At 36.3% G+C, this 14524-nt stretch overlaps 1 protein-coding gene across 1 annotated transcript in view; it reads left to right on the forward strand.

Moving 5' to 3' along the window:
- The window catches only part of LOC144443307 (uncharacterized), a 148366-nt gene extending 142072 nt beyond the window's left edge, over window positions 1-6294 (forward strand). The window contains exon 3 of the mRNA XM_078132749.1: window positions 6170-6294. Within this exon, the coding sequence (XP_077988875.1) occupies window positions 6170-6294 (125 nt within the window). The remainder of the gene's footprint in view (window positions 1-6169) is intronic.
- Window positions 6295-14524: the final 8230 nt, after the last annotated feature.

The raw sequence follows: 14524 nt of genomic DNA on the forward strand, positions 1-14524 counted from the left end.
TACACAAAGCTAGTAATAATATATTTAACTAGGAACAGCAAACCTGCATTGTGAATGGCAAATGACACTGATCATGCTCAGTAGATTGGCTCCAAAGAATAGGACAGCTCATCTCTAAATCGTATTTAGCCTAGAGAAGTCATCAATGAATGTAGTTAAAGAAAACTCGTCGTATACGACAGTGATTACCCCTGGTGGGCAAAATGGGGATGTTGTATAATCGACCTCCATTTGATCCATATATGGATCGAAGACGAAACGTATTCGAAGGCAGTTGCTTGAAACATAGATCTTGGAAGGGACAACATCTATGCTTGAGATCGTTAAGATGAATTTAAGATTTCTAGTGTTAACAAGGTCGAGCACTAGAATCATAGAATTTATTTATTATATTAAACAACGTCTACATGACTTTCTTCAGTCTTGCCTACTTTGATGTATACTTCTGGCTCAGACCTCGTCTCTATTCAGATTGGTTCAGTTTTAAACGAATTCATTCAATTTCTATTATTAGTTCATTAACCTAATTCCTAATACACATGGACAGACCTGTGTCGGTATCTTAACTATATTAAGTTCCTTGCAAGTATATATTATAGTACCTTTCAAAATAATTAACCAAAGTGTTTTCGCGCCCTGTTACATGTACCAATCTGTACCACCCAGAGAGTGCTGTAATAATAGAGTAAGCGCATGTACCAGAATGTTGGGGACATTCAACATGGAGGTTTTCAACACGTGCTTTCCACTTAAGTAACGGCAAGAAAAAAAGAAACAAGCATTGTTGTAGGTGAATGCATAAATTACAACGTGCTAAAAGGGATTTTATGTAAAAATGATAACGATTTTTCAGTTAAGATATTTATCTTGTCCTAATGTAATTACTGTCAAATTATACAATTACATCAATTCATCATTGTAAAAACTGCCTGGCCTCTTTGCGATATCTGCGGAACACACTTTGCCAACATCACGTGATGACACCTAGACGATTGACTTTCATGGTAAATTTCATTCCGTTGTCACGTTGACTACAATATACGAGTAATGTAATTTACTATGCACTAGATGCTGCGTGCACACAACGTAACAAATATCGTTGAATTATGGTTTAGAGTGATACCAGATTGATTTGATTTACGGTAATCCGTCTCTTTCCCACGTAAGAAATATCATTGATCTTACAAAGATAATCGTTTTATTAATAAACCTTCTCTCCCTCCTTCAGAATTAATCTGATTAGATGGTATTAAGGCCTAACTTGGATTCATATAGGTTTTCATTACTCTTGGCTGAATTAGGTCGGGTCTTGTACGTACGTATGTATGTAGGTAGGTAGGTAGGTAGGTAAGCATGCATGTATGTATGTATGTATGAAGGTGGGTAGCTAGGTAGGTTAGATGGTGGATGGGTGGGTAGGTGTGTTTAGGGAGGGAGGGATAGTATGAAATTATATAATGCCCGAGGACTTTAGCCACTCAGAAACAAGCGGCAGCGATGGGGCTTGAACCTGCCTGCAGATTCCAAGCCGGTCACTCTAACCATTCGTCCATCATGACTCCACACATCACCTATGTACCAAATCCTCTTCATATCTTTGCTGATGTCTTCTCTGTAAAGGCGTCTTCTTAGAAGGATACATTGAAATGTCAAAAGTAGGGTTTATGATGATTCCAAAATACAATACAATATTACTAGGGATGATCCGTCAACATAAATGTCATTCTCAGTTTGGTATATCAGGTGATTACACCAGGTTTGCACCCCTGCTAGTTCACAGTAATATCTCATTTGAATGTCGTCATTTCAATACCAATCTTTCCACCTCAATTCAACTAACGACCCTAATTGTCCTTGTCCTAATGTACACATCACCAGGAAATGAAATCCACACACAAAATATGTTATTAACAATTCACTTTAGTTCGATTAATACGAATAAAAGGGTAAGGATGCTGTCATGCGCTGTTGTTAATGTTTAGTACGTGCTGGTACGTGCATTAGAGATGGGGGGTTTGTACGTGTTAAGAAGTAAGCCGCAAGGACTCAAATACCACCAGGGGTGCAATGTTTTGATATTTATTGTTTTTGTTTTTGTGTTTGTGTTTGTGTTTGTGTTTGTGTTTGTGTTTGTGTTTGTGTTTGTGTTTTGTTTGTTTTTTGTTGCTGTTGTTTTTTGTTTCGGGAGGGTGCTTAGATTCACTATCATATATACAAGAACCAAATCCATTTTTCTGGGGGTGGAACACAATCCCTTTGTGGAGAATGTTGCCCAAACTGTAGAAATGGAAACCTAGAGGTGTTTCAATCGTGATCTCGAATAACTTTACATGTCACTAGTGGTATATTGCATGTTATCACTTCCTCCGTGAGTGATGGCGACATCATGGTGAAACAGTACATTGTCATTTTTGCTATATTTTGAAATATGTGGGGGGGTCGTTGTACTACAGAAAACGCCGATTTCGATTGAAAAATCTTACAGGTATGTAAGTATCTCTGTTTCTTGGTATTGCATCACATTACATCATGTTAACGCATGTCAGTATATACATTCAATTTGGGATAGGCAGAATTTCTTTGAATAAACATTGCATAGAAACGGAGACGTTGATACCTGTATGTTTTACATATGGTATACTGTATTATTTAGGGTGTGTGTGTGTGTGTGTGTGTGTTTGTTTGTTGATGTTATGTTTTGCTGTTGACTTGTTTATTTGTTGGAAAAACAAAGTAAGGCTTACCTGTGATGCTACGAGTTTTCCAATAATTAGACAAGCTACCATTGCTCTTGGAAGGTATATTGGGAGTATGCTTTTACTGTTTACTTAAATCTCTCGTTCATCCTCTCTGTTAATTCTCTCTCTCTCTCTCTCTCTCTCTCTCTCTCTCTCTCTCTCTCTCTCTCTCTCTCTCTCTCTCTCTCTCTCTCTCTCTCTCTCTCTCTCTCTCTCTCTCTCTCCATCATGAACATACTTAAGCGTGCTACAGCATTCCTGTCATTCATTGGTGAAAACGGACACTGTACACACTGTCAGTGCAGTATGATCCATTTGTGTATTTCTGAATTGACCTATTTATTACTCAATGACGTAATGTCTATGAGGTTCCTCCATATGATCACCTTTCAGCATATGTTCTGGCTTGTGATCTCCTTCAGTTTGACAAGAGACGCATTGGTATGCTTTGATAACTTTCTCCTAGAGGTTAGATTTATATAGCAATACAAGTTAACCCTAAACACGAGCTAATGATACGTTTGAGACGTTCCAACATTTGCGGCATGTGTATGATGTCAAGAAGAAGATAGCGTGAAGCGTTGAGTATTAGTCATGCCTACTTCTACGTACTGTATCAAATGTACACCATAAAACGTCAATAAATAGAATTTTGGATATACATTTCGTAGACATCGTTTTAAGGCAGTCTTCGAGTAGTACACCAAGCAAATCTAAAGCCATTTGCAAACTATTTACAAAGTCTTTGGAGACAATTCAGGTGGTAAAGGGAACGAATGACCCTTGGTTGGAACCAAGGAGAATTAATCAACAATTCCATTCATTTCCTGTGATGTATGTATGCATGTATGTATGTATGTATGTATGTATGTATGTATGTAGATAGGTAGGTAGGTAGGTATTTGGGTGGGTGGGTAGGTAGGTAAGCATGCATGTAGGTAGGTAGGTAGGTAGGTAGGTAGGTAGGTAGGTAGGTTAGATGGTGGATGGGTGGGTGGGTAGGTGTGTTTAGGGGGGGGGGGTAGTATGAAATTATCTAATGCCCGAGGACTTTAGCCACTCAGAAACAAGCGGCAGCGATGGGGCTTGAACCTGCATGCAGATTCCAAGCCGGTCACTCTAACCATTCGTCCATCATGACTCCACACATCACCTATGTACCAAATCCTCTTCATATCTTTGCTGATGTCTTCTCTGTAAAGGCGTCTTCTTAGAAGGATACATTGAAATGTCAAAAGTAGGGTTTATGATGATTCCAAAATACAATACAATATTACTAGGGATGATCCGTCAACGTAAATGTCATTCTCAGTTTGGTATATCAGGTGATTACACCAGGTTTGCACCCCTGCTAGTTCACAGTAATATCTCATTTGAATGTCGTCATTTCAACACCAATCTTTCCACCTCAATTCAACTAACGACCCTAATTGTCCTAATGTACACATCACCAGGAAATGAAATCCACACACAAAATATGTTATTAACAATTCACTTTAGTTCGATTAATACGAATAAAAGGGCAAGGATGCTGACATGCGCTGTTGTTAATGTTTAGTACGTGCTGGTACGTGTATTAGAGATGGGGGGTTTGTACGTACGTGTTAAGAAGTAAGCCGCAAGGACTCAAATACCACCAGGGGTGCAATGTTTTGATATTTATTGTTTTTGTGTTTGTGTTTGTGTTTGTGTTTGTGTTTGTGTTTGTGTTTGTGTTTGTGTTTGTGTTTTGTTTGTTTTTTGTTGCTGTTGTTTTTGTTTCGGGAGGGTGCTTAGATTCACTATCATATATACAAGAACCAAATCCATTTTTCTGGGGGTGGAACACAATCCCTTTGTGGAGAATGTTGCCCAAACTGTAGAAATGGAAACCTAGAGGTGTTTCAATCGTGATCTCGAATAACTTTACATGTCACTAGTGGTATATTGCATGTTATCACTTCCTCCGTGAGTGATGGTGACATCATGGTGAAACAGTACATTGTGTCATTTTTGCTATATTTTGAAATATGTGGGGGGGCCGTCGTTGTACTACAGAAAACGCAGATTTCGATTGAAAAATCTTACAGGTATGTAAGTATCTCTGTTTCTTGGTATTGCATCACATTACATCATGTTAACGCATGTCAGTATATACATTCAATTTGGGATAGGCAGAATTTCTTTGAATAAACATTGCATAGAAACGGAGACGTTGATACCTGTATGTTTTACATATGGTATACTGTATTATTTAGGGTGTGTGTGTGTGTGTGTGTGTGTTTGTTTGTTTGTTTGTTGATGTTATGTTTTGCTGTTGACTTGTTTATTTGTTGGAAAAACAAAGTAAGGCTTACCTGTGATGCTACTCGTTTTCCAATAATTAGACAAGCTACCAATGCTCTTGGAAGGTACATGTACATTGGGAGTATGCTTTTACTGTTTACTTAAATCTCTCGTTCATCCTCTCTGTAAATTCTCTCTCCCTCCCCCCCCCCTTTCTCTCTCTCTCTCTGTCTCTCTCTGTCTCTCTCTGTCTCTCTCTCTCTCTCTCTCTCTCTCTCTCTCTCTCTCTCTCTCTCTCTCTCTCTCTCTCTCTCTCTCTCTCTCTCTCTCTCTCTCTCCATCATGCATGAACATACTTAAGGGTGCTACAGCATTCCTGTCAATCATTGGTGAAAACGGACACTGTACACACTGTCAGTGCAGTATGATCCATTTGTGTATTTCTGAATTGACCTATTTATTACTCAATGACGTAATGTCTATGAGGTTCCTCCATATGATCACCTTTCAGCATATGTTCTGGCTTGTGATCTCCTTCAGTTTGACAAGAGACGCATTGGTATGCTTTGATAACTTTCTCCTAGAGGTTAGATTTATATAGCAATACAAGTTAACCCTAAACACGAGCTAATGATACGTTTGAGACGTTCCAACATTTGCGGCATGTGTATGATGTCAAGAAGAAGATAGCGTGAAGCGTTGAGTATTAGTCGTGCCTACTTCTACTGTATCAAATGTACACCATAAAACGTCAATAAATAGAATTTTGGATATACATTTCGTAGACATCGTTTTAAGGCAGTCTTCGAGTAGTATACCAAACAAACCTAAAGCCATTTGCAAACTATTTACAAAGTCAATTCAGGTGGTAAAGGGAACGAATGGTACTTGGTTGGAACCAAGGAGAATTAATCAATAATTTCATTCATTTCCTATGATTCTGTGAAATGGAAGGCAGGACATCATGGATGATTTACCGTTCTGTCTTTCTTTATATTTCCCATCAAAGTCATTTTACTCTATTCTTCAATACTGTTGTGGATTCCAAGGTGGACATGCCCAAAAATTACAATGTAACTTCTCGGCGGGGGGGGGGGGGGAGTAATTGACGAGAGGACATATGTGTTAACGATACTTCTTTAAATTATTCAACTTATATCTTATAGGTTCTCCAAAGTTTAAGAAGATTTGCAATGGTTCAAGTGAAAGTACATTAGTACATTATAACAAAAAAGTGGCGATTGAACATTTTAGTTACGTCGTGAGCACACGAGTGCAAGACTGCAAGTAACCATATGGGGGGGGGGACTCCTGGAGTAATGACTCGAAAAATCGGGGACAATTACCCACACGGAGCCCGCAGGTGCTATGTTTGCCGGGCCTGACAGTATATGACACGCATACATAGAAGTTGTAGGCATAGTCTATACATTTCAAGTCGACAAGCAATCTCTAAGATACAAAGTAAAAGAACGAAATTAAAAATGAATGCAAAAACTCACCAAGGTCGTTAGAGGAATGTAAGCTAGAATAATGCCATAACATTGAAATACAGATCTTTTATCTAGTGGGGAAGTTTTCATTTTGATAAGCCTGAGAAATCTTTCATTCCAGGTATGTATCTATAAAGCTGGATGTATAATTAAATATTCACCGTTATTTCGTTAGCAATCTGTAAACCTAGAATTTGACGAGCGATCATTGATTCTCTTCAAATTTAACAGATCACACTTAGAAATACTCCAACGATAGGTGCACTTATAGTAATAAATGGGTCAACATTGTCAGTTCTGGCACTTTGATGTTCATCCTTCAGGGCTAAATCAAATGCTTCTGAAATGTAAGGTTTAACGTTTACGACATGCTTAGTTTTAATAGTAAACATGGATATCGATAGTGTGATGTCGAACTGTGATTATAATCAAGTCTCGTGGGTCTAATTGCTTGTCCCTGTGGTCAATATAATGCTTTAATTTATGGGTAAAAACGTTTGATTTCAGAGGGGATGGGTGATTTGGACAAACACGATTTACAGTAATTCTTATTTCACAGGTTAATTACTTGAAATCATTTACCCATTTGTTTACTTATTTTTGCTACTTGAGGACCTACTTTCATGAGCTCACTTATATTTTGTTATGAACATTGCCAATATGTCCTTACATTAGTATGATAACTTCACACCCTAAGGTGGTGCATTTCCAGTGACAGTGGAAAGTATTTCTCAAACTTGGTGGCCATGTATTTATAAAGGAATCGCCATTCCAGTTGATGCACACATTTCGAAATGATCAGTAACATGGATAACCACCAAACGAGAGAGAGGCGGCCGATGAAAAACAAAGTACGACCCCATCAATGTCGTTGGGGGCAGTAATCATTGACAATGTTTGAGTAGAATGAAAGTTATGAATCCGTCATATATCACTAATCACTATTGATCTCGTTCTTCCAATTATTACAGGTAATAAATGTTGGAGTAAGTTATGATGTCTTATGAATACACCAATATAACAGTATATGCAAACCAAAAAGTTTGGTCACCACACCATCACAATGACGTCATAGTAGCTATAACGGGAGTTCAAGGTCGAGTCACCCCATTTTATACCAGGTTTTAACGAACCGTCATATCCAGGGAGACTACAGAAACAACACTGACATGCCGTAGCCTATGGAGGGACGTGCTAGAAATTTACAAGATAGTCTTCGGAAAATTACGACACACAGGTCACAGACTTAATAGGTTTCAACGCCAATGACACGAGGGGACATCAATACAAAACCTTCAAAGAACATTCCAAAGTGGAAATCAGAAAATACTTCTTCATCATTAGATCAGTCAACACCTGGAACAAACTTCCACCGAGCAGTGATACCACGTGAACCATCCACACATTTGAAAAAAAAAAGATTTTGACACTCATTGGGAAGAGACGACATCAGTACAATCCAGATATTCAGATCTGACGTCAAAGGTCCCAGGAGGGCGTAACTGTCAGAATGGAACTAAGTTACTTTCGTAAAAATGGTTTACCCGGGGGTTTACCAGTATACCAATGCCAATATCAACCCAGTGGCAGAGATAGAGGGAATACGAAACGGATATGATCATATGTCTATCAATCATGAACAATGTTTCTGTCATTATGCACAATAGCAGTAAATTTAGCAATGGTTTGGTAAACTTGACGCATATCTTCAAAGATTGGGGAGGAGATGTTGGTTATCTATGAGTATGACTTTGGATATCAGAGTGTGCACTAAGATACATATTGGATAATTGGAATCTTCAGTAATAATAATAATAATGATAATAATAGTAATAAAGCGAATGTTGGGGCCATTTCTAGCATGTCCCCTGATAGCCCAATGAGTGTCAAATCTTTTTTCAAATGTGTGGATGGGTCATGTAGTATCAATGGAAGTTTGTTCCAGGTGTTGACTGATCTGTGGTGGGGGCCGGGGGAATTAGGGGTACCACATTTTACCAAACGGTTTTCGTTGGATGGCCACATTTTAGAAAACGGAATTAGAGAAGGGTCACATTATACTTTGACTCATTTGATCATCTATTATTAAAACTTAGTATTATTTTGTCATTTTGAAATCCCACTGCTGCCACCGATGACATATATACCACAATGCCAGATCCAACCACTGCCACCATTGTATCAGAACACATCAGTCAAGTCACTATTGACAACCATGCAGTGAATCAATAGTTAGTTATGGTGTGAGGAGCGGTCAGTGGGTCTCACAGGAGTGATGGTTAATAGTTAGAGTGTGGATTCAGTGGATTTAACAGGACACTTTGAGAAACAGTCTTATATTACCTCAGGCAAAATTGAAAGGGGATAATGTGGTAGGGCTGGGATGTTAATCACAGTCCAAACTATGTTGGTAGAGTACCTATCTAGGAGTGACGCACACGCGCATACACACACCTCACAATGCCTATACATACCATGTTAACAAACGACACATTCAAAATATTCAAAGTATTATTCTCAGAGAATTTTATTTTCTTCAGAGTAAAAATAAGTTATGACTCCACAGTCGCAATCTAAAGAAGACAATATTTTCAGCATCAAACTGAAATGCATATCAAATATAGACCATAGTTTAGGGTAGTGCTTATTGTAAGTTTGCTTTTATATGACTAACAGGGCACTTTGGTATATCACCTCATGTAATATATACATATACTGGAATGAAGACTTAAACAGTAAAGTAACGTAATCTTTGGCAGAAAGTATGAATATTTTAGACACTTGCAAAAATCATCAGTTATATGCTTTTCTTTTTTCAAAACATGACTGATAAAGTCTTTATTAAATTTGAAATCTAGCCATAATCCAGTCTTTCAGCCATATCCGATCACTTGCATTAAAGAGATTGGATTTCCTGGCAAATACTTTTATAAGCACACTGAAATGATGATTGACATTTGGGATGATCAAACTCTCCTTTTCGAAGTTTTGTATGAAAACCATGTTGTTACAAACAAGTATTTTGGCTTTACAGAGAATTCATGAAAAACTCTGACCACTGAACTATGGTGGTGTAGCTACTACTACCCTAAAAGCTCAGAGCACTGTATTGGAAATTAAAGTGAAATGTTTCATTCTCAACTATCAGATTTGGCAATGCGGTAAGATTGGTCTTCAGTACATCAAGATACTATCTACGAATCCTGCCTCAAATAATTCACAAATCAAAAGTGTGAAGGAATGTTTAGTTTGTTCCTATGAAGCTTAAATTGATGAAAAGAACTGCAATTCTTAAATGGGGATCCACAAATGTTAGGAACTCTTAATGCGAGTATCCTTGCTAAGAATTAGCCACACTTAAATAGATCTAAATATAGTAAAATCTAAAAATATATCTACATCTTTAACACACAAACACAAACATTTGAAATTTACATTCAACTATTTCTACTTCAGTACTTAAATTATGGGCTTCAAGATTTTCGTATAACTTTCATTTTAAATGCAAAGGTAAACGTGTCATACAGAAAAAAAACAACATCTGCTGGCTGGATCCATGGCTAACTCGCAATACAAGTTACAACCGTCTAGGATTCTCTTTGATGAAATCTCAATGTTGTTCAAAGTAATGTATTCATCTGTCTGATCATGAAAAGATCAACGGTGCATAATTATATAGCAATACATGTAGAATCTTTTTGTTATATATATTTCCAATGGTAAGAACACTGAAATCAAATAAGTAATGAGTTTTTACTTTATTTAAAACAAACAATATATTAGGAATGGAGAACTTGAAGTCCCTGTGGGTATCTATTATATCCCAAATGCACAAGTTTTCCTTTACATGCTGACCAGGTATATTTACACCTCACCGACACCTTTTAGTACACAGTGACACAATTCAAATATGTGAGCTTATAATAACAATCAAAATGTTCAACAGCTGACAAAAATCATGCATGTACAAAATTATAAAGTTTACCGTGACAGTATTAAACATGTACACTTCATGTGGAAAATGGTGGTCTAATACAGATCTACTTCTTTTATCCTCACATGTGGTTGTATTAAAATGAAGTACAGAGCTCAATCAGCTCAAGATAGCAGTGTGCTGATGTACATCAAAGTTTGCACAAAACACAGACTGTACATACAAGTACTTGACTAACCATAATTAAAGACCATGTGTGTTTAAATCTAGACATCTTGTTTGTCACAAAAATGAAAAACAGTGTAGTAAATCCTCTTTTCCTTCTAAGGTTGGTTGCGGAAGACAATAAAAAGATGACAAACATACATACATTTACGACAATGTGAAAACAATACAGTGAATTTGTAGACCAATACAATATGATTATGAATATATGGTGTGTGTTCTACATACGTATATTCAAGAAAAATGGTCTCATTAAAATATTGCAGTTTTCTTTCACTACAGATGGAAGTGAATGTCACAGACCAGTATTTCATCTCATTCCTGACTTGGTTATGACGAAATGTTTTTTGATTAATATGAATCTCAAATCAGGGTTTTGAATATAACATATATATCATTACATACACTCTGTGTGTGTGTGTGTGTGTGTGTGTGTGTGTGTGTGTGTGTGTGTGTGTGCATATTTGCATGCATGCGTGTATTAAATGTATGCATATATGCACACACACACATATAGATTAATGACGTTGAAATGTTATAAATGTATCCTTCTAGTAATATTGAATACTGCATTATGAGAAATGAACCACATTATCCAGATGTTTCAGGATTATCAACCATATACAACCCAAAAAAAACACCAGTGTGCTTGCTTGAATGAAGTGAGCTAAGGCAAAACTTCATGCAATGAAAACAATTAGATAAAACCAACATACAACCAATACAAAAACAACAGGGGGGTGCCTCTGATGTAGGTTCAGGCAATGATTTATCAGTTTGTTTATATCTGCGGAAGTTATCATGTAATATCGTACTCGACTTTATTAACATGTACCCTTTTATCAGTAACAGAGTTATAGGATCCCGGCTCCTGTGGTGTTTATGCTTTGATAAATTACTGACATTAATTGTGTATAAGTGGTCTATTTATTCCGTATTCAGAGGCCATCGGCCCAAAGATACAATATACCAATATTACAGTACATTAATTTTGTCTTTGCATGAAACTTGTCTCAGTCCTGCTTACCACAAGCGTTTTTTTCACTCGTTGTATATTTTGTACAAGTAATATAACTGATGTGGGGATGTATTTAAACAACTTTACTAATATGTATTCTGTTCTTTCTTCTTTTTCTATCTGGATTTTCCTTCATTCTGTACTAAAATCAGTTTTTTCCACCAGTACATATTTGATAGTCTATACAGATATAAAAAACATAAGATGACTTTGAAAACATTTCTGAATTTAAACAAGTTATACAATTTTTGGAAAAGGAAACTTTGCACTGATGTGTTACTCCAAGGTAGGCACCATGGAAGAGAATAGTAGTATCACACAATAGTTACATTACCCAGTGACTGGCAGTCAGCGTAAGCTTTCATCAATTTGTAAAGTGTCAGTCTCTGATATAGAAATGTACTTTTACTGATGTTTAGATTTGGGTAAACACATACAAACATGATGGTTATGACTGACTTCTGTTAAGTTAATTTTCAGCTCTTATAACTTTCATCAATTCATATAGTGGCAGGCTCTCCCTGAACCTGTCTGGTATTTAACCCATGTACTAGTACTTTTGAAGGTGTGTAAACTTAGATGAACACGTAACAATTATACATGTACAAGTTATGATTGAATTTTGAAGTTAAGTTAATAAAATTTTGACTTCTATCAAAAACTTATTCATGTCCATGTATTACTTTGATCTACATAGACTTTATTACTTTGATCTACACAGACTTTCTACTATATTACAAATTTAAAATGGGGTAGTGATTTAGGTCATCATGCCATTATTAATATCTTGGTCTGACTCCACACACATTGTACATCCACCATATATACAAGACTGTAAGTGATGCTTGCTGTCAAGCCCCTTTCTCAACATAACATTACACTGCTGTGGAGAACACTTCTTGTCATTCCAGAAACTGAATAATCACAATAGCTGAGATTCACACAACAGATCTTGTGAATCACAGATAACAAATGTGTTAGTTATCTGTGTGTGAATCTGTTCAAATGTTGGAAGGGGGGAGAATGTGAAGGGTGTCCATTACTGTAGGGTACCTGTATCAGATCAATATGGCAATGGCTTGAATCAAACAAACACTTTTACCCTTTATGTTATCCTGTGGCAGTACTTGTCAGCTGCTAAAACGGTAATTTGTACAAAGAAATTACTCAGTTGAAATTTCAAGAACAGTCTGAAGATTTTAAAACAATAGTCCTGCCTCCCTTTTTTGCTGTCCATGATATAATGAACATCATCTCTGTGACAAACAATTGTTCATTTATCCATTGGACCATGTCAGGCAATGTCAGTGTAAGAATTATATTCTATGTGCCAAGAGACGGTAAAATACAAAGCCACTTAATCATGACTAGAAAATAATCAATTTCTCCACAGAGTAGTCTGTAGGATACGACACCATCAACATGTTGTATCAGCCAGCACTCACACAACAGAACTATGAGGGAAGAACAATTCAACGTACATGTATCTTACAGTTGTTCCAGACAGCTAACAAAGTAATTTTACTTGAATTATTACAAGAGATTTTAATAGTTCAATTGTTATTGCAATAGCGCTTATTATTTGGTGGTCCAGGAAATCTGTTTATTTCTAGAAGCTATATTTTACTGCATAGAAGCACTGAATAATAAGTAATTACACACATAAATAACAGTAGGTTTCTATTTACATAAAGTTACATGATGAGAAAGGGCAAGTCACACAGCAATTTCCCTTACATGTACTTGGTTTCATAAAGTCACACGATGGGAAAGGGTAAATCTCACAGCAATTTCAGTTTCATAAAGTTACACGATGGGAAAGGTAAGCTTATAAGTCTGACAGCAATTTCCCTTAATTGGTTTCATTATAAATGTACATGTATAATAAATACTCTTGGCATCAATTAAATTGAAATCAATTTTTTTTTTCAACATCATGAATGTGAAATATAGAAAGAAACCTCTAGATGTTTGAGTAGCAAATACTTCAAATTACATTATTATTTTATTTTATACAGTGAGTCATACTACACACATGTTCATGCATGACAGGATGACAACGTTGTATTACTGCAGCAGTGAAGTATTTTGTGACCACATTTAAACTATAAACATATGAAATATGATATTCTTACTAAATAAAAGAATGCAACAACCATTTTAGTGTCAGAAACATAAAAAATTTCTGACACAATCTAAAGAAGGCATGGATTAATTAGTTTAACAAACCAATTTAATAAATTTGAATATAATATAATATAATATAATACACAACAGTCATTTCACTACACATATTTTCACCCATAGTAGTATAGATGATAAAATATATTATATTATACATTCACTATCTTTACACGGCATACCTCATACCAACATTTCTTTTCATCATAAAGCCTCGTTTGCCTTTCGCTCCTTTAACAGTTCAACATGTTAACTTGTTTTCGCTGTAGAATAATATGCCTCACAGTTACTTCAAATGTTAGACTGACTTGAAAGACTCCATACAAACTAAGCCATACCCTGACAACACAATAACATGCCCTGACTATGGTAAACACCGACAGATTTGATCTGACATAATATGTGTTCAAACATTACATCTCACTCAGTACACAAGTATAGTGAACTATGCCCCATTCACACCGTGACAGACATCATCTAGCATTTACATTGTATAACCAACATGTTGTTTCTGAAATAAAGCTAATCACATAAATTTGTAAAAAGCTTAAAGACCAGGAATAGTCACATAACAATGTACATTTACAATACACATGTTCATAAATATGTAGTTGTGGTATAAATTCAAAGAAATGCAAAGTTGGCATTATAATTACAGTGCACAGTCTGT

The sequence above is a fragment of the Glandiceps talaboti genome, chromosome 1, assembly GCF_964340395.1.
Source record: "Glandiceps talaboti chromosome 1, keGlaTala1.1, whole genome shotgun sequence".
Lineage (NCBI taxonomy): Eukaryota > Metazoa > Hemichordata > Enteropneusta > Spengelidae > Glandiceps > Glandiceps talaboti.